Source organism: Lepisosteus oculatus, chromosome 14 (assembly GCF_040954835.1).
Source record: "Lepisosteus oculatus isolate fLepOcu1 chromosome 14, fLepOcu1.hap2, whole genome shotgun sequence".
Taxonomy (NCBI): Eukaryota; Metazoa; Chordata; class Actinopteri; order Semionotiformes; family Lepisosteidae; genus Lepisosteus; species Lepisosteus oculatus.
Genome location: NC_090709.1, coordinates 43,606,162 through 43,632,309, shown reverse-complemented (window position 1 = coordinate 43,632,309; position 26,148 = coordinate 43,606,162). Strand labels below are relative to the sequence as shown.

The 26,148-nt window shown below is 39.3% G+C and overlaps 1 protein-coding gene across 1 annotated transcript; it reads left to right on the top strand.

The window, feature by feature from the left end:
• The first annotated feature begins 7,006 nt into the window (after positions 1–7,006).
• LOC138243256 (uncharacterized) lies at positions 7,007–25,293 on the top strand. Its single transcript, XM_069198787.1, has 3 exons — positions 7,007–7,615; positions 14,487–14,930; positions 22,638–25,293. Exons 1-3 carry the CDS (start codon positions 7,228–7,230, stop codon positions 24,227–24,229), a joined length of 2,424 nt encoding a protein of 807 aa, XP_069054888.1. The 5' UTR covers positions 7,007–7,227; the 3' UTR covers positions 24,230–25,293.
• Positions 25,294–26,148: the final 855 nt, after the last annotated feature.

The following is a 26,148-nucleotide window of genomic DNA, read 5'->3' as shown; positions in this document are numbered from 1 at the left end:
TCCCAAAGGGGGATGCACTTAGCTAAGCCTGGCTATCATGATCAATGGTCATCCATTGGCGCCTATCTGTCTAGGGAGTGCCAGATGTACATCTGGACTGCATTCCTAAGTGTAATATCTCACCTTGATCAACCAATCATGGACTGGTAGGGCTGAGTAACCCTCGTGGGACTCTGATGCCCATGGAACTTTCAGCCAATGAACAAGCTGAAGTTCCTCCAGGTAAAAACAGGCAACACAGAGCTCCAGTGGAATTCTGTGGACTTTTCTAAAGGGAATTCAAAGGAGAATTCCAGGGCAGGACAGCCCAGGAGCAGAAGGCTCCCAAGGGCAGGACATTCTCGCAGCGCGCCTCCTGACCATCCTGAGACTCAGCCCGGACAACCACGGAACGGCCAGTGTGTCCGAGTGCCAGAACTTTCCTTTGTTCTAAGAGTCTAGAGCTGAGGTTGCAAGAGAGTAACCAGAGGATCCACCTGAGGTTAGCACCAGCAGCAGGCCTCGTGAACAGGTCAGAACTGTGGACAGCTGAATCACTATTCAGAACTAGCTCTTCATCAGGAACGAACCGGTCCTCTTCCTGACTTGCTGGGACCCACAGTCATCTTTTCTCCTGTGCACAAACTCTTGCTAGTTTCAGCCAAACTAACTAGCCGGTCAGTGAGCATCAGCAGCGCACTGTCGCAAGCTGCACAGCACAGCCTGGCACCGAGCCAGAGAGTGCGGATTGGACAGCAACAGCCTGCTACTGTTTCTTTGTGCCCGCAGGAGATCTGAATCCCCAGAGATTGGATGAGTATTCAACTTCAATGCATTACAGCTCAAGAATTCAATTGTTATCCCAACCAGTTGATATCAATTTAATTCCTAAGAGTTATGTACTTGTTTTGAGTATCTAATGTAGAAGTTGTAACCAAGTTCAATTACGAAACGGTCTAAATGAATGATATACTGAATGTATATCCTCTTGATGTATGTAACTCTTTGTAACTGACTGAATATATGCCTTTTGTATTCTGATAACCCTCTCGATAAGATCTGTTAGGTTTATATGCATATTCTATGTAGTAATAAATGTATCCTCGTGTATCAGTACCTGTGTGTGTGCGTTGTTTGAGTTATATCGCATGGTTGGATTCTATCAAAAGAATCATTTTGTGATTTACTGCTACAATTAATAATTGTCCCAGTAAATGCCCAAACCCTACAGAACTGGTGCCTTCAGAGAGCACACTACATTTTATTAATACATAAAATATGCATATAAACCTAACCGTAGTGGTCATGAATGAGTTTAGCTCCATTTCAGAATTTAAAATGAATTACAATAAATCTAAGACCATTTCTCTAGGTGGCTTCAATGACACAGGTTCCCTTCCAAATCTCCCAGTTAAATGGTCTAAATTCTGTTTCACTTACCCTAGTCTAAATGTCTCACTAAATCTTAGAGAATTGTGGAAACTAAACATTGCAGCAATAATCCTAAATGTCCAAATAGACTTGGAACTCTGGCTTATTCTCCCTCTTTCCCTTCTGGGCCAAATCAGTTCAGTTCAGATGAAAGTCCTGCTGTACCTTCAGTGCTACCTTTAGTGCCCCCATCTCCTCTCATTGTGTGTTTTCATTGTGTATGTCTTGTGTATTTATTTTGTTGCTGTCATTCTGTAAAGCACTTTGAGAATCCACCTTTGAAGGCACTAAATAAAATAAAGTTCATTATTAGACCACAGGTCTCTGATGTTTATATAAGGCAGTGCCCTCCAAGTTACTCTCTAGTGATTTTCTAATCATTTGCACCTATTTTGGTGCACCTGATTCTAATTTAAGGCATTTGATTCAATGATAAAGTTATTGGTGTACTAACTTTTTCCGCACAGGGAAATTGCATTTCTTTTGATTTAAATAGTACAATGATTGCAAAATGTAATTTTTTGATGTTATTTTTTAAAATTAGATCACATCTATCCATCGATATTGTTGAATTGATGATCAAATATCCTTTTTTCTACAGATATAAAAAAGACTAACCTCTTCATGGGAGGTACATCCTTTTTCACACCACTGTATGATATACTGTATAAGTTACTACATAGATTACATATCACATCCTGTCTTTAAACAGAGTGAAGGCTGCCAGTTCACCTTTATGTGTAACTGGAAACTCTCATTATTACTGGGACTGCAGATGGTTTTCATGTTTCTGAAGCTTTCTTTCTCAGGCACTGAGGGGTGTTTTTCATATTAAAAGAGTGAAGCCTGGCCTCTTTACCTGTGGCCTACCTTCTAAAATGGCAACACATTTTCAGTTTCTGGATTAATTATTTTTAGCAAAGAAATAATTTTTCAGCAACTGGATGGATAGAAAAAACACTTCAAACACTTTGGTAAAGAGACGTTTTTAGTGTACTGACCCATGAAAGGCCTAATACAGTTCTGAAGGGGAACGGAAGATCTTTCCATGGTCACCTCTTATTGAGTAATGGTGTGGTGGCTCTGTGGCTGGTTCAGATCCCATATCCAGCAGAGGAATCCTACTATGTTGGGCCCCTGAGCAAGGCCCTTAACCCCAACTACTCCAGGGGTGCTGTATAAATGGCTGACCCTGTGCTCTGACCCCAAGCTTCTCTGCCTGTCAGTGTGTCTCATGGAGAGCAAGTGGGGGCATGTGAAAAGACAAATTACTAATAAAATAAATTGTATATTGTCAATAAAGTGATCTTATCTATTAGCCAGTGGAGCAAGCAGAATTGCAGCTGAAAGGTCATTGTGTTTAAAGAGGAATTCCTTCTGGCCTTCCACACACTGAGGGAGGAGGGGAGCTCTGCTGGATAGGAAGAGTGGCTGGATTTGGAGAGGAGATGGGACAGTCACTAGAGAGCTAGAAGGGATATGGATATTTCAGTGTTTCTGTACCCATATTGTATACTATTTTCTTTTATGGTTTATTCCTAATGCTCTTTAATGATGGTAATCACATAATGATGGTATGTGAACTGTATGTGAATAATACATTTCAAGAAAATAAACGCAGCTGTTAAACGTCTTCAAAGGGACGCCAGCGGGAACAATTGAACCTCCAACCAGTCCACTTGGTTCAGTTGGTAGAGCATGGGGTTCTTAATTTCTAGTTGGAAGTAACAAGTAATAAAACTCCAGCTCATTAAAATGTGTTTCAACCTTTAAGTTGTGGCTTTACAAACTAGGATATTGAGGGAGCACACATACAGTACACGCTGTGCGATGGAGAACAAATTGAAATCCATGTCTGTGCTGTGAAGGAGATTCTCAAACACTTCTATCATATTTCTTTCACAATAGGACCTGAGTGTCTCCCGGTTCCCATTTCACTGAATTTCATTGAAGATTTGGGGATTTATAATGAAAGAATCAGTAGCCTCAAAATGCAAAAGCTTCGCTTCTCAGTGATCATGAAGGCCCTGGCCGACTGCACAGGGAAGGGTGGTGACGTCACCAAACCAGCTCGCACAACCTGTAATGTTGGCCGTATGCGTTACAATAGCATGTGCCCCCGACGATGCTATTGATATGTTATATGTGCTCTTGTTTGTATTTTATGCATTTTTGTTGTTAAAATTAAAAGTAAAAAATAGCTTTCCAGATGCGTGCTGCTGTAAAAATGAAATGACATCAAGGGCGCTGTACGCAGAGGTCTGAAGCCTGTTCAGGCCTTCTGAAGTTCCACAGAAGAACTACATCCAGAGGTGCTAAAGAAGTCAAGTTTTCTCCATGAGAGGGGAAGCATCTCAGAAAAAGCAGGGGCAGTGGGTTCCACAGTCATAACGCCACTAATTCGGGCGACAAGAGCAAAACCCACCCGGCTTTCTCCGTGCAATTAATGAGACAAACAGATACAGCAGAGTGGGTAGTGTGGCTGAGCAGTCAAAGGCACTTAATTAAGGATTCAGTCTCTTTGGGGGCATGGGTTTGAATCCCACTGCTGCTAGGCGCTGTCAAGACCCCCTTTCAACTGACTTCAATCACAAGGAAGGTAATTGCTTTTGGACAGTCTCTTGAAAAACTAAGCAAAGTGTTTAAAGATACTTTGTCAGCTTGACATCAAGGGAGAAAAATAAAAACTTCCTTGCATCCTCTCAACCCAAATGCGCTTTGCCACCTTCTGTGTTATGCAGGGAACAATGTCTGCAGAGATCACTTTTAACTCAGTGCAAATTGCAGTGTGCCATGAATTTCAACTTATCGCTTAGATAAAGATGTCAATAAATCTTTCACTCAATATCAGCCGTGTTATTGGTACCGAACGCTAAATGTAGGCAAGTAGGAGAAGATCATCATGAGACTCAAGACATTCTGGTCTTTTCTTCTTTTGAGGACGAATGGATTACTGTGTTGCAAAAATCAATTCAGAATCAAAATCCTCCCCTATTGCTGTTGCTTCTTTGATAGTTTCTTTAAATCCTTCAACTGAATGTCGATATTGGGTGACAATATCGTACAAATTGTGGTTTTCTTTTGATCGCCAATTTTATTAAAATACCAGCCTCTTTTACTGTTGTCGTAGATATTTCACCAGGTATAATACTTCTCCTTGCATTCTCAGATTAAATCTTTTAAAACTACATCAACATTACAATAGATTGAACAGCATTTATGGTTACAGATTATTAAAGTTAAGGTAAATAAACGAAAATATAAAAATATAACTGTACAGTCCTAACCTACTAATATCGCTGATCTGTCTTTTTGCACACCACACAGGCCACAACACTAGACTCTGGACTACCACATCATTAAAAGCCAGTGTAATGAACAGTTCTTTCCGGACCCTATGCGGACGACACAATCCGACGAAGTGGGGGAACACTAGGGAAACGTCATGCAGGAATACGGGGCTGAAGACAGGGGGGCGTGTCCAAGGTGCGCTGGTGCACGGGGGAGGTGTGGCCGAGGCGAACAATCCCAAAGAGTAATCCTTAGAGTATCCAAAAACACACGAGAAAGTCCAAAACCAGGAGATCCATCAAAACACAAAGTTAAAACCACGAAGGCCGGGTCGGAACCGGCGGACAGGGAACGGGAACAGGAACGGGAACAGGAACGGGAACAGAGGTTAAACCTGAACGGGACCAGGCGCTTCCAGGTCCCGGACTCGCACGATACGGAAATCAAGTGCAGAGCCCGGATGAGCGTCAGCGCCTGGCTTTTAAGGTGGGCTGGGAATAGGGAGCAGGTGCACAGAATAAGGTCTCACGTGAAAGGGCTGGAGCACCCTTAAGGAGGGGGGACTATAATCGTGACAGCCAGCTGTTATACGTCAAATTGACAAATTGTTATTGTTAGCCTGGACAATAACCAGTGCCTGACTAGCTCAGCTGTTAGAGCATGAGACTCTTAATCTCAGGGTCATGTACAGTATTTGAGCCCTATGCTAGGTGTGGTAAATGCTTGTATTAAAAGACAGATCCTTGACCACCTTGTTGAGAAGTGTAATAATACAGGCACACATTGTTAAAAACAAATATTTATTGCAATCACAAAACACAAACTGCACTACACCCAACAAAACATACAACACACATGTTACTTTATATAAAGTATTTACACACAAATCATCTCAGAGGTCTAACATTCTGGTCACCCAGAAAACTCTGGACTGTTACTACGGACTGAATTCTTAATGCCTACAGAGGCCACATAGGAGACGAGGTGCCTTCTCATTAAATACAATGCAACCTGCAGTTAGATCTCTCTCCATAACAAGGTTCAGATACTTAGCTGCAGTCCGGTTTGGTTCAGATGACCAAGAAGTAGGGGATCTTGCCTGGCGTAAGCGTCAAGTCCCAACTCCTGCGGACTTCTCTCTCCTCTCCTTGTTTCTCCTCTTCCACCTTGTCTTCTCTCTTCTCTCTCTGTGTTTTCATGTCATGATAATTTGTGTATGGCCATGCTGCTCCTTGCCAATCATGAATCTACAATGTATATAGGTGTGCTAAGATAAACCTTACAACTATTTCAGCTCAAGGGACCCCTCAAACCTTAGCAAACATCCTCCCTCCTTGGAAGTTAGGAGTGTTTTACTCTTCCCACTTCCGTCACCCAAAGCTGTAAAATTATAGTTACCTAAGTTTTTTTCAATGATCCCAGTAACTCTTCCAAAAACATTTTTCAGAACAGCTTCTTCAATTATCAAAGATTTTATATGATCTAAACACACTCATGGAGTAAGAAGGCAACGTCTACATCTGCCCAGCTCAGAAGGTGGGTTAAATCTCCCAGATCTAGAACAACATCAGCTTCTGACACAATTTTTGTATTTGTATTATATATTTTTAAACTCCAAACAAGAACAATGGGTTAACATTGAAAACATACATGCAACATTGAAAATGTATCCTCAGACTGTATTTGTTTATTCTTAAAAATAGGTTTTAGAGCACAAACAATTTTATTAGTAAGTCTACTGTTATTATCCCAGTGCCAAAGTTGTTGAGTATAACATGTTTAAAGTATTACAGGACAGTAAGATCAGCCACTATTTCAGTGTTTGAATGGCAAATTGGTAAGCATGTGCTCATCACCCACCTAGACTCACATCAACACGAACTCTCTGACATCCAGCACCTTGAGGCCCCCAGTAAGTACACATGGGCCTTGGTGATAGATTACAGCTCTCCCTTTCACACAATTCAGCCCCCGAATCTCTTTCATAAAATAATTGACACAGGTGTAAATCCATCAGTGTTTTTTTTAAATGAATTTAAGAATAGTTTTACATAAAATCCTACATCGATAATAATGTACATTATAGTATCCTGCAAGTAAAACGTGGAAATATATTATCAGTTGCACTAAATCGATACGAGCATCGTTAACTTAGCATATAATTCACTCCTCCTCAATAGGTGGCGCTAGAAGGTGCCGTCAGGTTTATATCCGGCTGCAGAAACTCTTGTTTACCATTCCCGCTCGTTTTTTTTAAACCGCTGCAGCGCTCAAGAACAACGTAACCGTACGGCACGGCTCTGACGATATGTCATCCACTTGGCGTTGATTGAAACGCTTGCTTTAGCTAAATAATAAAGAGGAAAGTTATTCTGTTTTTTAAGTACCGTTTCAGGGTCTGAATATGCTATGTCTTGTCGGTTGTGTTCATATTTGAACAGATCACAGAATACAGAATCTGTGAAGAATAAAAATAAAGTTCTTGAGTTTAAGTCAGCCTTTGTTTATGATTGACTCTGAAGAAGGATGGCGACGTGTTTGTTGAATCTACAAACCGAGATTCACTTTTTCATAGATATGTTACTCAAATCGATCGTGTATGATGTGTCAGAAGTTTTCAGAAACAGGATGTCTGACTCCGAGGACAAGTTTCAAGACAAACTCCGCAGCGTCTCACAGACTCTGGTGAGGCGGGCCGTGTTTAAAATCACACAGTGGGTGGAGGACAGTGTCGGGAGTGAAATGGCGCAGCTGAAGAAGGAGAACGAGAGCCTGAAGCGGAGATTGCAGCTGTGCGAGAAGGAGTCGGGAGCAGGAGGAGATCGGGGACAGACAGATCGTGTTGGACACACGCTTCCCTGTGGAGTCACCGCAGGAATAAAGGAAGAAATGTACGCGAAACTGGAGCTGTCAGGTCAGTGGGGTGACTTGTATGAAGTTAGTGTCTGAACTGTTGTTGTCTGATTATGGCGATTATAATACTTCGTTCAGACATACTAGTTGTTTCCCTGGATTATTGTATAATCCTACAGGTATGTCATTAGGAAAAAACTATTCAGTTTGCATTTACGTTGTATTGGTTTAGATTTGTATATGTATAGCAATGATCATGCGTCTGTATTAACCCCTCTCTCTCAGTGCAGGGTAAATGTACTCTAGTGTTCAGTTACTGTGTCTGTATTAACCCCTGTCTCTCAGTGCAGTGTTAATGTCCTGTAGTGTCCAGTCAGTCAGTGTGTCTATATTAACCCCTCTCTCTCAGTGTAGTGTTAATGTACTATAGCGTCCGGTCCGTGTGTCTGTATTAACCCCTCTTTCTCTCAGTGCAGTGTTCATGTCCTGGAGTGTCAAGTCAGTGTGTCTGTATTAACCCCTCTCTCTCTCAGTGCAGTGTTCATGTCCTGGAGTGTCAAGTCAGTGTGTCTGTATTACGCTCTCTCTCAGTGCAGTGTTAATGTACTGTGGTGTCCAGTCAGTGTGTCTGTATTACGCTCTCTCTCTCAGTGCAGTGTTAATGTACTGGAGTGTCCAGTCAGTGTGTCTGTATTAACCCCTCTCTTTCAATGCAGTGTTAATGTACTGTAGTGTCCAGTCAGTGTGTCTGTAGTAAACCCTCACTGTCAGTGCAGTGTTAATTGTTTGTACAGATGCAGCCATTCAAAATGGGTGGGGTATTTCGCAGCATACCCCGGTGGGCGTGTCGCGGTATCACGCGGTTAATCGCGTCATTTGACGTCATGCCGGAAACTATCCGGAGTCACCTTGTAAAACCGCCAGGGGGAGCTTAACCTCCCATGTACAGCATTAGAGCTTTTAATTTTGAACTGTGTATTACAGCATGTTAATCATCAGTCATTAAAATGTTGGTATATTTTATGAAAGCAAGATTGCTCAGTTGGACAAAAGTGCACAACCTACCTTTATCAGAAATATTTATGCATCAAAGCCTTTACTGAAGATATTACTAATAGTATTAATAATGAATGACTTTGGACAAGCTGTATACTCAAAGTATAATTTCTTTAGCACATTTGTACAAGCACTTGGAATCTGTCCAGGCCATACTTTGTCAGGCATTTTGTTTTACTTCAACGGGCATAAAAACTCCCTTGCTTTTAACAGGGCATTTCATAGTTTCTAACTACGAAAATGATTTAAAATGCGACACTTATCATTCAACTAGAGCTCAAAATATCACAAGGATCCTCAAGAGCACAGCAAAGACTGTATTAAAAGATACTTGTATGAGATACATGAGAATCCAGGCTTTGTTATCAACGCTTTCTTTTCCGTATACCAGATTTTATGGAACCACTTCAGAAGGGTGTCAGCAAGTCAGATTCCAGGAATCGGTACTTTAAAGGAAAAATACACACCGGTATTCCATTTCTCCCTAACGATTTTAAGCATCGAAGTATTTAACTAGCATGTGAAATAGCGTGTGAAAAAGTGGTAGTTTTAAGCTTTTCTGCTAATATAATATGGAATCGCGTATCTAAAGAATTTAAGAACAATATGATTATATTCATATTCGTGTACTGCGACAGGGCTGTGTAGGGCTGTTTCGCCTCTCTCTTCATGCGACTTCCCTTGTAGCCTACTGGTCTACGTGCCTGATTACCAACTCATGGATTGTGTGTTCAAATCCAGCTGGTGCTGGACTTTTCTTTTAACAAACATTTCTTTGAAAAAATAGAATAGCGATATTATGGACAATCAATTGACTTTTATATTTCAAAATATCACAACATGATCGATTCTAAGTTATTTTTGATAACAATGAATAGTCACCTTCTTCCCTTCTGACAACGGTCCCTGCTTCTGCTTCCTGCTTCTATTGTGTGTGTGTGTAATAGAGTAAATTTTTATAGAGAAATGGAGGCTGGACAGTATGCATTACAATATAAACATTTATATTGATTTAAATCGTGTTTTGATTTAAATTGCAAACGCGTGTTTAATTATATGTGTTTTTTTATCATGATCAGGCTAATGCAACATAAATTGATACAGTATCTTTGTCTTCTAAGTATCTTAATAAACTTTCAGCATAGCTTTCTACCCGTTTAGATTTATATTTCTTGGGATTTTGGGATCAAACGTGGAAGGATTAGATTGTAATCGTTTTTATTTTTCAAATACGTTTTAGAAAAGTGTAATCTATACCTGCCCAGACTGTACGCCTTCCTAAACCTCGCTTTTCACTCCTGTCCTGCTCTTCCCCGCGCACCCCAGCTGGGCGATCTTCGGCCTCTGCCCGGGACGAATGTATATTTTGATATTTACACCCGGCGCGGCACCGAGGGAGCGTCTGCATTTATAACTTCGTTTTTAAAATTAGTCAAGCAATATGAAGCATCTCCTTTTACTTTTAAGTCCCTTAAATACATTGAGCACAGCTTTCTCACCACTTAAGATTACTTTTTGATACCATCCTTACACAAAGCAGAAACTTTCTGATGACATACAGTACAAGTGGAGGGGGGGGGGGGGGGAGGGCGAGCGAGATAACCAGGACGCAAGGCAAATAAGATACACTCCACAGGCATTCACAACAGCAACATATGAAATGTTTGCACATATAGTTAAGTTATTACTTGGTTTTCAAAGTGCAATGAAATACAATATTGTTGTTGTTGCTGTTCTTGTTGTTTTTATCCTGTAAAAAGTTTTGAGAAGCCACCTTTAAAGGCGATATATACTGTAAAAGCGCTGATTCTTATGGAATGTGTTCCGCCGGGGATTCAAAATTTTTTTTATTTGTTTTTTAATCGCGTATCTAAGGAAATCTCAGTATAACTTTGTTCATGAACAAACAGTGGCATGTTACATTATTATTAGTTTTTTTGTTAACAAGGCTCGCCAGCTAATGTGAATCGAAACCTGGTTTTCTAGCTTTTAAAGTCGTGCGAAGTGTAAGCCACAATTCAAATAGAGAAAAAAGAGCTGACTGGCAAGATTTAAGATGTGGCTGTCAATGTTGGATTAAAAAAAACACATTGTCAGACGTTTGTTGCATTGCTTGAAAAATAACTTTATTTCGAGAGACTGGATAAGTAATTCAATTGTTTTTTTTAACTTCCTGAAAAACAACTTATAATTTAACTATATGTGCAAACGTTTTATGATATGTCACTGTTGTGAATGTCTGTGGAGTGTATCTTATTTGCCTGTCTGTCCTGGCTGTGCTCTCTCTCTCAATTCAATTCAATTCAAGGTGCTTTAACTTTAACTTGCTTTAACTCTGCATGTCTGAGTTCTGAAGTCTGAGTTCTTGTGTCCGTCCCATCCGAACCCGAAAGTATTACAATATGTATCTTTATAGCAGGTGGTGTACAGTTTTTTAGCATAGATTACACTAAAATGTATTTAAAAAATAAAAACGATTACAATCTAATCTTTCCACGGGCTTCTAAATCTAATCTTTCCAGAGCAGCTTCTTAACTGTGAAAACATGTGTCTGTCTTTCCGTAGGGGGAAGGGAATCTGATCTGCAAGGCCCTTTGGCTACAAAAGTAAAAAGAAGGCGCTCCCTCTCTCTCTTTTGATTATTACATCCAATAATCAAAAATGACACAATAAACATAATAACCATAATAACGACCAACCAACAAAAACAACCATACAAACATAATACCAACCAAAAACATAGATAACAACCACAATACAAAATCAAAAATATAAAACCATTAAACTCTCTCAAATTCATGCAGTTATCATAATCCCGCCCCTTATGCAAAACCAAACCCTCCTCCCATCCCAGTTTATCCTCTTTATCATAAACAAAATCCACCTCAATTTTCAACATAAAGCATTACACAAAACCAATACCTCAACACTCCATACAATGTGTTTTTTTTAATCCAACATTGACAGCCACATCTTAAATCTTGTCAGTCAGCTCTTTTTTCTCTATTTGAATTGTGGCTTACACATCGCACGACTTTAAAAGCTAGAAAGACAGGTTTCAATTCACATTAGCTGGCGAGCCTTGTTAACAAAAAAACAGACAATACCCAGGGAGAGGGAGGTCAAGCCAGAGAGAGAGTTTTTTACCCTCTGTCTAAAAACCCAAATAACCCGGGGCAGAGACTCCGGGGGGATCATTGCGTGGTACAGAGCGGAGCTCAGTCAATTCTTATGGAATGTTTTTTCTTTCTTATTTTTTTCAGCATGGAATAAACCTGTTACTTGATTCATATGGATGCCCGGTTCCGCCGGGGATTCAAAACATTTTTTATTTTTTTTTAATTGGGTATCAAAGGGAATAGGCAGTATAACCCTGTTCATGCACAAACTGTGGCATGTTACATTGATTTGGGTGTCTCCTCTTGCCAGAAAGCTTTAAATTGCATATTGAGCGCGGTTTTTGACTTTTTTTAAATTGTATTTTGAGCGCGGACAGCACATACAAGGGTTAATTGCACACTGAACTGCATGTAAAAAAAACAATTACTTTTTGTCAATGAAAACCGGTGTGTGTGTCTCTCTCTGCTGGATGTCCCTCTCACTCTCTGCTGAATGAATAAAAGCATTTTATTAAAAACGCGTTTGCGTTTGTCTGGTATTTACTTTGGTCCCTTTTAACTGTTTTTCGATCTACTGTATTGCTTTGAGATGACACTTTTAAAGGTGATATGTAAAATAAAGTTTTTTATTATTGTTATAGAGAAACATGATCAGATTTTCCCTGGTTCAGAAAAAAAGATCTAAAGTGCTACACCTAACTTTCTTAATTCGATGTATTTAAAGCAGTGAACTAATGTAGGTGTAACATAACTTTCAGAAATACAATTGAGAATAGTTTTGTGGTGTTTGTTTAGATGAAACGTTCCTAAAACGTATAACGTAACAAAATTAAAGACGATTAAAATCTGTAATCTTTCCACTTGTACTGTATGTCATCAGAAAGTTTCTGCTTTGTGTAAGGATGGTATCAAAAAGTAATCTTAAGTGGTGAGAAAGCTGTGCTCAATGTATTTAAGGGACTTAAAAGTAAAAGGAGATGCTTCATATTGCTTGACTAATTTTAAAAACTAAGTTATAAATGCAGACGCTCCCTCGGTGCTGCGCCGGGTGTAAATATCAAAATATACACCGATTAAAACCGATTACAATCTAATCCTTCCACGTTTGATCCCAAAATCCCAAGAAATATAAATCTAAATGGGTAGAAAGCTATGCTGATCATGTTGTGATATTTTGAAATATAAAAGTCAATTGATTGTCCATAATATCGCTATTCTATTTTTTCGATGAAATGTTTATTAGAAGAGAAGTCCAGCACCAGCTTGATTTGGACACACAACCCATGAGTTGATAATTGGGCACGTAGACCAGTAGGCTACAAGGGAAGTCGCATGAAGAGTGAGGAGAAACAGCCCTACACAGCCCTGTCGCAGTACACTAATATAATCATATCGTTCTTAAATTCTTTAGATACGCGATTCCATATTATATTCCCTTTTAATCAAATTCTAAAAATATGCTTGTTGACTCCGGTAAGATTTTGATGCTTAAAATGTTTAGGGAGAAATGGAATACTGGTGTGTATTTTTTCTTTAAAGTACCAAGACCAGCTATATACTGTATGTTTATGTTCCAAAATTAATATCGTTTATGGCCTTCACACGCGTTACAGTATGCTCCTATTCTTTTTATGCTCAGCTACTAAGATTTCCCTTCAGTGGTAAAATTCAATATCTACAACGGGCACAGAAAAGACGTTTACTGTAAGTCTTTCTACGACAGACCAACGGACCACGAGTGCCCCTGTCGGTCAACCAATCACGTACCGCGGTATCCCGCGTCATCTTGCGTCACGATGCGCGACGCCGTAGCCAATTACCTCCGGTACGTGTCTGTACCTGCTCACTTTGAATGGCTGCATCTGTAGTAGTGATATTATTACAGTAGACTCACATTTTACATTGTAATTAGGCTCCTGACAAAGCCTGTATATCCAAAATCACATATAATCAGAACACCACGACATCAACCGAGGTTGACTCGGGTAAAAAAAAAGATTTAAGATCAGTTTGGTGGGGGTTTGGGTAAAAAAAAGATGACCTGTGCATCACTAAAGACAATAGACTGCTGCACAGCGGCAAGGACATCGCCACCAAACTGACATCATTTCATTCTAGGTGCATAAAACTAAAACACTGAAGCGATAGGTGCTGATGGGGAGAGTGAAGGAGAGGTGGTCTGTCATAACTCAAGCTTCATTAAAACACAAAGGCAACTGAAGGGTACAGCCAAGGAGAATGAGTTGAAACTGCCTTTTGGCAGACCCTCAAGCCAGCCAAGCCTTCGACTAGGCTGGTGGGCGCCCCACTAATGACACACAGTCTCCTTAAAGACTGCTGAAACCCCAATACCTAGACTCAACACACAAGTCCCTGCTCCCACTTTTTACAGCTTGCAGTTCTTAACAGTGCCCCTAGCCCCTTCATAGCGGACACTACAATATTCTTTCCTCTGACTTAAACAGTTTTAAGAAAAATGATTAGGTGAGCCCGCGGACCACACTTTGAGAATTACTGGTTTAAAGTATAATAAAAACAGTGATATAACTTAACTCGCCTTGCCTTTCCTCTTCGTACTTGTCAAATATGGTGATGCTGCATGATAACAAGTGACCAAATCCCAAAGAGCAGCTCAGATGTGTGCTACTAGAGTTGAGCTATTAGAGTTGAGTTCTTGAAATTTCCTGCATTATTTACATTTTTACATTTTTTCTAAGCTCATGCTAAAGGTCTCGTCGTCTTCTCCTGTGTTTTCAGGCTCAGTGGCCCGTGCTCTTCCTGATGCTGGGGAAAGGGCTCCTCTTGAACAGCAACACAGAGAGGAGGAGTGGGGCTCCAGTCTGATGCAGGAGACAGAGCTCCCTGCTGCAGAAGGGAAAGAGACACTCAGGGAGCAGCACACAGAGAGCAGACAGAGTGTCAAGGATCTGGACTCTGTGCCCATGATGAAGACAGAGCCGGAGAGTGAGACAACTGGGTTATTAGGATGTGAGGATTTTACAAGGAAGGTTAATATTCTGGACAATAATACTATTACAATAAATTACAATGCTCTAGAATCTGTGTCTGTACAGAGGATCAAAGAGGAGGAGCTGGATGAACTGGATGGGTTTAATCTTACAGAGCAGTACATGGTGATCCAGCTAATTGATCCCGCAGAGCAGCAGACATTTTTAGATCTTAGTCTTGTCTCTGAGCCTGGTAAGTGTTCTTTCTAATTTTTAAAAAAATGTTCTCCATCTTTCACAATAATGTCGTCCAGATAACACTGTGTACCTGTAGTTCCCTGCATGGCTTGTTCCATCACCCTCTGCCATACAGCTTGAGCCCTAGAAACTACAGATGCAGCCATTCAAAATGGGTGGGGTATTTCGCGGCATACACCAGAGGGCGTGTCGCGTTATCACGTGTTATCATGCAGTATCACGCAGTATCACGCAGTTAATCGCGTCATTTGACGTCATGCCGGAAACTATCCGGCGTCACCTTGTAAAACCGCCAGGGGGAGCTTAACCTCTCATGTACAGCATTTGAGCTTTTAATTTTGAACTGTGTATTACAGCATGTTAATCATCAGTCATGTTGGTATATTTTATGAAAGCAAGATTGCTCAGTTGGACAAAAGTACACAACCTACCTTTATCAGAAATATTTATGCATCAAAGCCTTTACCGAAGATATTAATAATAGTATTAATAATGAGTGACATTGGACAAGCTGTATACTCAAAGTATAATTTCTTAAGCACATTTGTACAAGCACTTGGAATCTGTCCAAGCCATACTTTATCAACGCTTTCTTTTCCATATACCAGATTTTATGGAACCACTTCAGAATGGTGTCAGCCAGTCAGATTCCAGGAATCGGTACTTTAAAGGAAAAATACACACCGGTATTCCATTTCTCCCTAACGATTTTAAGCATCGAAGTATTTAACTAGCATGTGAAATAGCGTGTGAAAAAGTGGTAGTTTTAAGCTTTTCTGCTAATATAATATGGAATCGCGTATCTAAAGAATTTAAGAACGATATGATTATATTCGTGTACTGCGACAGGGCTGTGTAGGGCTGTTTCGCCTTTCTCTTCATGCGCCTTCCCTTGTAGCTTACTGGTCTACGTGCCCGATTACCAACTCATGGATTGTGTGTTCAAATCCAGCTGGTGCTGGACTTTTCTTTTAACAAACATTTCTTTGAAAAAATAGAATAGCAATATTATGGACAATCAATTGACTTTTATATTTCAAAATATCACAACATGATCGATTCTAAGTCATTTTTGATAACAATGAATAGTTACCTTCTTCCCTTCTGACAACGGTCCCTGCTTCTGCTTCCTGCTTCTATTGTGTGTGTGTGTAATAGAGTAAATTTTTATAGAGAAATGGAGGCTGGACAGTATGCGTTACAATATAAACATTTATATTGATTTAAATCGTGTTTTGATTTAAATCCCAAACGCGTGTTTAATTATATGTGTTTTTTTATCATAATCAGGCTAATGCAACATAAATTGATACAGTATCTTTGTCTTCTAAGTATCTTAATAAACTTTCAGCATAGCTTTCTACCCGTTTAGATTTATATTTCTTGGGATTTTGGGATCAAACGTGGAAGGATTAGGTTGTAATCGTTTTTATTTTTCAAATTATTTTTAGAAAAGTGTAATCTATACCTGCCCAGACAGTACGCCTTCCTAAACCTCGCCTTTCACTCCTGTCCTGCTCTTCCCCGCGCACCCCAGCCGTGCGCTCTTCGGCCTCTGCCCGGGACGAATGTATATTTTGATATTTACACCCGGCACGGCACCGAGGGAGCATCTGCATTTATAACTTAGTTTTTAAAATTAGTCAAGCAATATGAAGCATCTCCTTTTACTTTTAAGTCCCTTAAATACATTGAGCACAGCTTTCTCACCACTTAAGATTACTTTTTGATACCATCCTTACACAAAGCAGAAACTTTCTGATGACATACAGTACAAGTGGAAAGATTACAGATTTTAATCGTCTTTAATTTTGTTACGTTATACGTTTTAGGAATGTTTTATCTAAACAAACACCACAAAACTATTCTCGATTGTATTTCTGAATGTTATGTTACACCTACAGTAGTTCACTGCTTTAAATACATCGAATTAAGAAAGTTAGGTGTAGCACTTTAGATCTTTTTTTCTGAACCAGGGAAAATCTGATCATGTTTCTCTATAACAATAATAAAAAACTTTATTTTACATATCACCTTTAAAAGTGGCATCTCAAAGCAATACAGTAGATGGAAAAACAGTTAAAGGTTAAACATTAGAGGCTTGCCACACCCGGACTGTTAAACCAACGCATTAGCACGTCAAAGCCCATTGAGGACCCGGGCGCAATAGTTGTTTTGTCCCTTGATTTACTGATCTGCATTAATTATGGAAATTGAGTTCCTGCTCTTTGCAGACGACCTGGTCCCACTGTCGCCCACAGAACAGAGGCTGCGCCAGAACCTGGCACTGCTGGAGCAGCACTGTCAGACCTGGGTGCCGACAATCAATCTGGACAAGACCAGAGTTATGGTTTTCCAGAAAAAAAGCCAGACCTCAGGGAAACAGGTAGAAATTCACACTTAACAACACATTAACACCTAACAATGGGAGCAGGGACGAATTAGGCCAGTACCCACTATTGTTAAATATACAGAAAAGAATATATAAGTATTGAATATTAGTATTGGCTTTAGTATTAGCCATACAGAACATTAAAGTGCCCCTTTTCCATTCAGCGGGTGCCTAAGCCGCGGTGTCCTATCTTCTGACAGTCGCCGTTGTGAATGTCTGTAGAGTGTATCTTATTTTTAGTACTATATTTTTGTATTATATTCCCTATTAATCAAACTCTAAGAGTATGTATCGGCTTGTCCCCTCCTCCCGCCCCTCTCTGTGTACAGTAGATCCTCCTGTCCAGCCAGCACATTTCCACATTCACAACAGCGACATATAAAACGTTTGCACATATAGTTAAATTATTAGTTGTTTTTCAGGAAGTTAAAAAAAACACTTGAATTACTTATCCAGTCTCTCGAAATAAAGTTATTTTTCAAGCAATGCAACAAACGTCGGGCAATGTGTTTTTTTTAATCCAACATTGACAGCCACATCTTAAATCTTGTCAGTCAGCTCTTTTTTCTCTATTTGAATTGTGGCTTACACATCGCACGACTTTAAAAGCTAGAAAGACAGGTTTCGATTCACATTAGCTGGCGAGCCTTGTTAACAAAAAAACTAATAATAATGTAACATGCCACTGTTTGTTCATGAACAAAGTTATACTGAGATTTCCTTAGATACGCGATTAAAAAACATTCCACATTCCATAAGAATTAGCGCTTTTACAGTATATATCGCCTTTAGAAGTTGCTTCTCAAAACACTTTACAGGATAAAAACAACAAGAACAGCAACAACAACAATATTGTATTTCATTGCACTTTGAAAACCAAGTAGTAATAATATGTGCAGACGCTTCATATGTTGCTGTTGTGAATGCCTGTGGAGTGTATCTTATTTGCCTTGCGTCCTGGTTATCTCGCTCGCCCTCCCCCCCTCTCTCCCTCAATTCAATTCAAGGTGTTTTATTAGCATGACAGATGGGTACAATCAGTGTTGGGTATTTACTTTGCTTTGAGATTCCACTTTTAAAGGTGATATATAAAATTTTGACTAAAATAAATTGATAGAACTGGACAGGCGAGACGTTTATCCAGAGAGCGAGTGATCAGAAAAAGGAACAGCTGTTACACCCAGGTTTTACGCTCTCTCTCTGTTGAATGAATGAAAGCATTTTATTAAAAACGCGTTTGCGTTTGTCTGGGTATTTACTTTGTAATCTGTGGTTTACATCTACTGTATTGTTTTGAGATGCCACTTTTAAAGGTGATATGTAAAATAAAGTTTTTTATTATTGTTATAGAGAAACATGATCAGATTTTCCCTGGTTCAGAAAAAAGACGATTAAAATCTGTAATCTTTGCACTTGTATGTCATCGGAAAATACAATCAGTTTCTGCTTTGTGTAAGGATGGTGTCAAAAAGTAATCTAAGTGGTGAGAAAGCTGTGCTCCTCAAAGCGCTTTACAGGATAAAAACAATAACAACAATAGTGGCTGGGCAAACAATTTTTTTTATAGAAATACAAAATGAGATACTGTATAATGATGTGCATGAACAAAGTTATACTGCTATTTTCCTTAGATACGCGATTTAAAAAAAATAAGAATTTTTTGAATCCCGGGCGGAACACATTCCATAAGAATCAGCGCTTTTATACAGTATATCGCCTTTAAACACATATATTTAAACACGCGTTTACGATTTAAATCAAAACGCGATTCAAATCAATATAAATGTTTATTTTGTAACGCATAAGTGACTATTCATTGTTATTAAAAAGACTAAAATTCGATCATGTTGTGATATTTAGAAATATAAATTTGTTTGGTGCGAGTGAGGTTTTATTTAATCTTTGACCAAGGGAAACGTTTCATTTTTTCAAAGAAATGTTTGTTAAAAAATAAAGTCATAGTTCGATGGGATTTGATCACAGACCGTGTGACGTGGAAGTCAGGCACCTAACCCACAGCGCCACCGGCACAGTCACATGCTGAGGGCTAAAAAAGCACTACAGAAACATTATCGACAGACAATGTACAGATTTGATAAAGCTATAAAATAATGTAATTAGGCACAGAAGAATTTTACAGCACAGTACAATAATAAATGCTGACCATGACTTTAGAAGCATAAATTACCTTACACTCAATTTAAACACAAGCTGTCTTTAGCCCTCTAAGCTGGTTCATACAGAAATGTAGAGATCCAGGCTCAGAACACACAGCTTCATTAGCGAATACATATGCAGGACAAGTGGAGAAGACGTTTTACAGTGGATGGATTTTTAGAAACATCCCATCAGTGACATCACTGAAGTCAACTCCTAGGTAACTCTCATGTGGATAGTTTCACAAGAATCAGACAAAGGTTTAACCATCGCTTGTTCTAGATAAAACTGCAAAAAAAAACAACAACCCATAATGTACTTCTTTGCGGCTCTGTTTGCCCAAATCAGATATTCACAACGTGAAATTAGAAAATAATATTACATAACCAAAATCCGCAATATGGAAACAGAACCTGTGTAATTGTTGACAGATGATGTACTTGTAACATTTTTACAAGACGAACTACAACATTTAAAAAATGACTTGTATGTACTTGATATCTCTAATCAATCCACTGCACTGCATTAAAACAAAACGAAAACTAAAACGCCCTGGGCATACCGTTTCGTGCTTCTTATTAGTTGCTCAAAAGTAATTTGACCGTATGAAATGCATAATATAAACCTAGAAACATATACGTGAGCGGTATTTACGTAGTATCAGTGTCAAGACATTCCTCTCAAATACTGTAAATCAAGAAAAAAATATCTCAAGACCGATACTGGTCATAATGAAACCATGTTTCGTGTATGTTTTCTTTAAAGTACCGAGACCAGCCATATACTGTATGTTTATGTTCCAAAATCAATATCGTTTATGGCCTTCACACGCGTTGCAGTATGCTCCTATTCTTTTTATGCTCAGCTACTAAGATTTCCCTTCAGTGGTAAAATTCAATATCTACAATGAGCAGAGTAAAGACGTTTACTGTAAATCTTTCTACGACAGACCAACGGACCACGAGTGCCCCTGTCGGTCAACCAATCATGTACCGCGGTACCCCACATCATCTTGCGTCACGATGCGCGACGCCGTAGCCAATTACTTCCGGTACGTGTCTGTACCGCGCACTTTGAATGGTTGCATCTGTAGGTGATTGTATTGCTAGTATTAATTGTCAAACGTTGCTTTGATGATTCTTCAGTCTCCATTTGAAGATATCCCTAGGCCGAGTCAGTCTTGGAGAAATGCTCATCTCCTGCTAACGTTACAAAATTGTCTTCTATACAAGGTAAAGGGTAATGAACACTGAGAGGTACAGGGTTTATAGTAACTTTAAAATATTTACAAATGTGCACATCACCAACCTTTCCTCAGTTCAGAACTGGGACTGTTGGATTTCATTCCATTCAGATTTAGACAAGATTCCCATTTTCTCTAAATGTTGTAATTGTGGCTCCACCTTAAGACAAATAACATATGGTACAGGGTGTCACGATCCATCTCATTAACTGCAGTTTTTGTGTTAATTTCCTTCAAGGTTACATTGACTTACTTAATTCCATGTTTTGCATTAGGCAACAACTGTGAAATTCTCTTTTTGGTGGGTTTGTTACTGGAAGAGCCTAGATTTAGTGCCCTGATGGAGCTCCCATCGAGGGGACTTTTTTTCAACCACTCATGACCTGACAATACAGACACCTCTTTTCCAGCAAATAAAGGTCTGGCTTACGTGTTTTTACATTGGAGGCTACATTTCCTTTAATTTCCCAAGAGTCGGCACAGTCTCACCAGTGAAAGTTGTGTCTAGCTCCATTTCTAGTTTTACTCCAGACACTTCTGGTATTATCCAAATCATTCTCCTATCATCCTCCCTAATGCTATACAGTTGCAATCATCCCAGATCATCCCCAATTGAGTTTGCATCAGTATGTGATGCACCTTGTTCAATTTCAGAGTATGTGCTTTAGTGGTTTTGCTTTTTTCCAACACTGTTGCCTGTTTTTCTGGGATTTCATTTTCGCTGCTCTACACATTCTTAATGTAGCCACGTTTGTGGCAGTTTCCACAGTCTTTTTCTCTAAACCAACATGTGACCCCAGTCAGTGGGGTCATGTGAGGATTTGCCACCATGAAAACAAGGCTGCCCTTTCCAGTATTTTTTAACAAAAATCTTATGTGTAACACATGCAACTATTTTCTGATGCAATTCGTTTGCATCTTTGGTAGCCATTTCCATCAAAATCACAATGTTTAAAGCGTGCCGCAGTGTTAAATTGTGCTCAGTGAGCAGCTGAGTCTGTGTGTTTTCACTGAGCAACCCACTCACCAGTCTGTCCATCAAAGCATTTGACAGCCCGGAGCCAAACTGACACTGTTCTGATGATCTATGTAGCGCTGCGAAGTATTCTGATATGCTTTCAGTCTTTCACTGGTTTCATTTATGAAATGGAAATCTCTCCACTATGATCAATGGCTTTCAGCTCAAATGATTCCACAGGGCAACCACATTTTCTTTAAATGTCTTTTCAGAAGGTTTTGCCGGTGTCATATCGAATTAGGGGATACTATTGTGTATGCAGATAACATGGCTAAGGTGAATTTTTCTGCTTACCCATAAAATATTTCAGGCAAAGAAAAAAATACAGAAAACTATCTTTTTATGTTTATTTTAGTTCCTCTCCAGGAGTTCGTTTCTTTAATGCACATTAAGACTGAATTCATAGGAATATGTAATTGCCGATTAACACCTCATTTCTCATAATTGTAATACTTAAGTAACTGGTTTAAAGTATAATAAAAACAATGATACAATTGAACTATTCTTGCCTTGCCTTTCCTCTTCGTACTTGTCATATTGATGGTAATGCTGCATAATTACAAGTGACCAGATCCCAAAGAGCAGCTCAGATGTGTGAGTTCAATTTGTGAAATTTTCTGCATTTTTTAAATTTGTAGTTACACTACTTGTATTTTTTTCACCACTGACTAGGTATACATGAATTTGTGTGAAAATGATGTAATTATGTAATTACACTACATAATTCATGATTATTTTAGTTTTTACAACTTTACTTATATGCAGATACTACAGAATGTCTTTGCTATCTCATATTTAAATTTTAAGATTTTTTTTTGTATTGGAATGACTTCATTTTCATCACTTCTCCAAGCTCATGCTAAAGGTCTTGTCATCTTGTCCTGTGTTATAGGCTCAGAGGCCAGTGCTCTCCCTGATGCTGGGGAAAGTGCTCCTCTTGAAGAGCAGCACAGTAAGGAGGAGTGGGGCTCCAGTCTGATGCAGGATACAGGTCTCACTACTGCAGAAGGGACAGAGACACCTAATGAGCAGCACACAGAGAGCAGACAGAGTGTTGAGGATCTGGACTCTGTGCCTGTGATTAAAACAGAGCCTGAGAGTGAGACAGCTGGGTTCTTAGTATTTGATGATTTTACAGGGAAAGTTAATATTCTGGACAATAATACTATTACAATAAATTTCAATGCTCTAGAATCTCTGTCTATACAGAGGCTCAAAGAGGAGGAGCTGAATGACCTGGATGGGTTTAATCTCACAGAGCAGAACGTTGAGCCCCAGTTGATTGACCCTGCAGAGCAGCAGACTGATATACCTGGTGAAGAGAACAGTACTGAGTCACAGCACACAATGGAGAGTCATTATAGGGAGGAACAACAACAACTCCAACAGGGCTTGATGATAATAAGGCCTTGTTCCGTTAAGGTGGAGAGACTGTCATTGCAGAAGTGGTTTAAACAATCGGATAATCCCTTAGTATCAAAGGACTTTGTAGAGAAGTGTAATCTGAACACTAAGAATATTGCAAAGCATATAAAAGAACTAGAGTTGGTCTCTGTACAAGGGTGCAGGGAAGAGGGAGAGAAGGAATTTAATGTTTTCAGTCTAAGGGAGCAGGAAAGTGGGTCCCAGCTGATTCAACCTGCAGAGCAGCAGACTGATATATCTGGCGAAGAGAACAGCACTGAGTTACAGCACACAGAGGGGGATCAGGACCGAGAGGAAAGAGAGGAACAACAGGGAGGCCCACAGGACTTGATAAGAATGATCCCTTCTTCTGCAAACATGCAGAGATTGTCAGTGCAGCAGACTAAAGCCCAGAAACTTAGGAAGACTCATCCCAAACCTTGTTCAGATAAAGTGGTGAAAATGTCTGTTCAGCACAAACGACAACAATGTTTTCGGCAACCAAGTAAATTAAAAAGTCACCAGCGCACTCATACTGGTGAGAAACCATTAACCTGCAGTCAGTGTGGGAAAAGATTTAATCGGGCAAGTCATTTAAAAACCCACTTACGAATTCACACAGGAGAGAAACCATTCACCTGCCGCCATTGTGGGAAGAGTTTTAATAGGGCAAGCAGTTTACAAAAACACCAACTCATTCACACAGGTGAGAAACCATTTAACTGCAGTCAGTGTGGGAAAAAGTTTACTCAGAAAAACCATTTAAAAACCCACCAGCTTAGTCATACAGGAGAGAAACCATTCAGCTGCAGTCGGTGTGGGAAAACGTTTACTCAGAAAAACCATTTAAAAACCCACCAGCTTAGTCATACAGGAGAGAAACCATTCAGCTGCAGTCAGTGTGGGAAAAAGTTTACTCAGAAAAACCATTTAAAAACCCACCAGCTTAGTCATACAGGAGAGAAACCATTCAGCTGCAGTCAGTGTGGGAAAAGTTTTAGTCTGCAACGCAGTTTAAAAACACACCAGCTTATTCACAGAGGAGAGAAACACATGATAAGATGGTACACAGAAGTTTAGAGTTGTACAATGATTTATGAATTTGAAACTTCAAATACTTGTTTTTTTTCTAATCTATTGCACCATGGCTAGATTCATGAAATAAATGAATATCTGAGGTGTTTAACCTCATAGCAGAAGTCACAGATTGGGTGTCTTTACGGGTTTTACATTTACAACACCCTCAAGTTAAACTTACATCATCATAAACAACACATTTAAAAAAATACAAGTGATACACTTGTGCATGTAAGCTCCAACATTCTCTATATCCAGCCATTAAATTTATTTTCACGGTAGTGAAACTATGTTTTTATATAACATTGTTTACCTTTTTGCTTAGAAACATTATCAATATGAGTTTCGCTCTTCAAACCTGAGTACTTTCACAACAGAAATGTGGATTTCACCCCTGCTTCAAGCATAATAAGTTCAAACTCAGGTGTATATGTATTCAGGGTATGTTTTTACTGTTGAATTTCTTAGCCTGTTATTTTCCTCCTGTTGTGTAGTGTTACGTTTGGCAGGGGCAGATGAATGGTAGCTCTTCCAGTTCAGACAATTTACGTTCTCTGGAGTGACTGAGCTCCACAGCTGCACTTTTTCTTGTCTGTTCAGCTCTGATTGAGGTTTTCTTTTTAGATTCTTAATGTTGCTTTAGCTTCACAGAAAGCTCTTCATCTTCATCTTCATCAAGTTCAGGTTGAAAATCCCTATAACTAGACATCAATACATTGCAGTTTTTGAGGTTCACTGTATGTTCTTAATGGACTCTCATATTTAAACGTGAGTTTCCCGTTTCATTTCTTTGTCAAAGTTCAGTTTGATTGTGTTGCAGAATGAGAACTCATCAGCTACATATGTGTCATCTAACCTTGTAATGCAATTAAACACACCTGCTTATGCATGATGTATCAGCAGTGCATTCTTCTGAAACTTCACGTACATTCACCTTTTAATTAATAAGTGCATGGCTGAGGTCATTCACCCATTTGGTCAACTCTCAAATGAAGGAATTCTGTATCATATATATCATGAGTACACTGTCCCAGAAAAAAACATTCAAATGCCAGAACACATTTTTATATCAGTGGTTCTTATCTGCTATACTGCAGTTTTATTGCAGCCTGTACCCCCTTTGGTTCTCAAAATCTAAAAATAAAAGAGTTTTTTAATCAAAGTAGTGTTTACTAAAACAGATTTCAAACCAATGAGTTTAATAAAACAACATAGTTGTGAAACATTTTGTAGTTGTGGTGCTCTCAACACTACTTTCACTTCTTCCTGTGCCTCTTGAAGGCCATCATTGTTAATCACTTGAGATTTCTCTTTATGGAAATTCACACTTGGCATATTTAGATATTAGTCTTGTCTCTGAGCCTGGTAAGTGTTCTATCTATTTTTTTTTAAATGTTCTCCATCCTTCACAATAATGTCGTCCAGATAACGCTGTGTACCTGGAGTTCCCTGCAGGGCTTGTTCCATCACCCTCTGCCATAGAGCTTGAGCCCCAGAAACTAGGTGATTGTATTGAAACAGGCCTTTGCTAGTATTAATTGTCAAACATTGCTTTGATGATTCTTCAGTTTCCATTTGAAGATATCCCTGGGCCGAGTCAGTCTTGGAGAAATGCTCACCTCCTGCTAACGTTACAAAATTGCCTTCTACACAAGGTAAAGGGTAATGAACACTGAGGAGTACAGGGTTTATAGTAACTTTAAAATCTCTACAAATGTGCACATCACCAGCCTTTCCTCAGTTCAGAACTGGGACTGTTGGATTTTCTCATTCCATTCAGATTTAGACAAGATTCCCATTTCCTCTAAATGTTGTAATTGTGACTCCACCTTAAGACAAATAACATATGGTACAGGGTGTCGCGATCCATCTCATTAACTGTAGCTTTTGTGTTAATTCCCTTCAAGATTGCAATGCCTTCC

Bases quoted from the DNA above. Each gene is read 5' to 3' on its own strand.
- LOC138243256 (XM_069198787.1), top strand. From the start codon at position 7,228: ATGGCGACGTGTTTGTTGAATCTACAAACCGAGATTCACTTTTTCATA. The intron at 7,616-14,486 runs GTCAGTGGGGTG...CTGTGTTTTCAG, and splicing joins CGCGAAACTGGAGCTGTCAG to GCTCAGTGGCCCGTGCTCTT. The intron at 14,931-22,637 runs GTAAGTGTTCTT...CCTGTGTTATAG, and splicing joins TAGTCTTGTCTCTGAGCCTG to GCTCAGAGGCCAGTGCTCTC.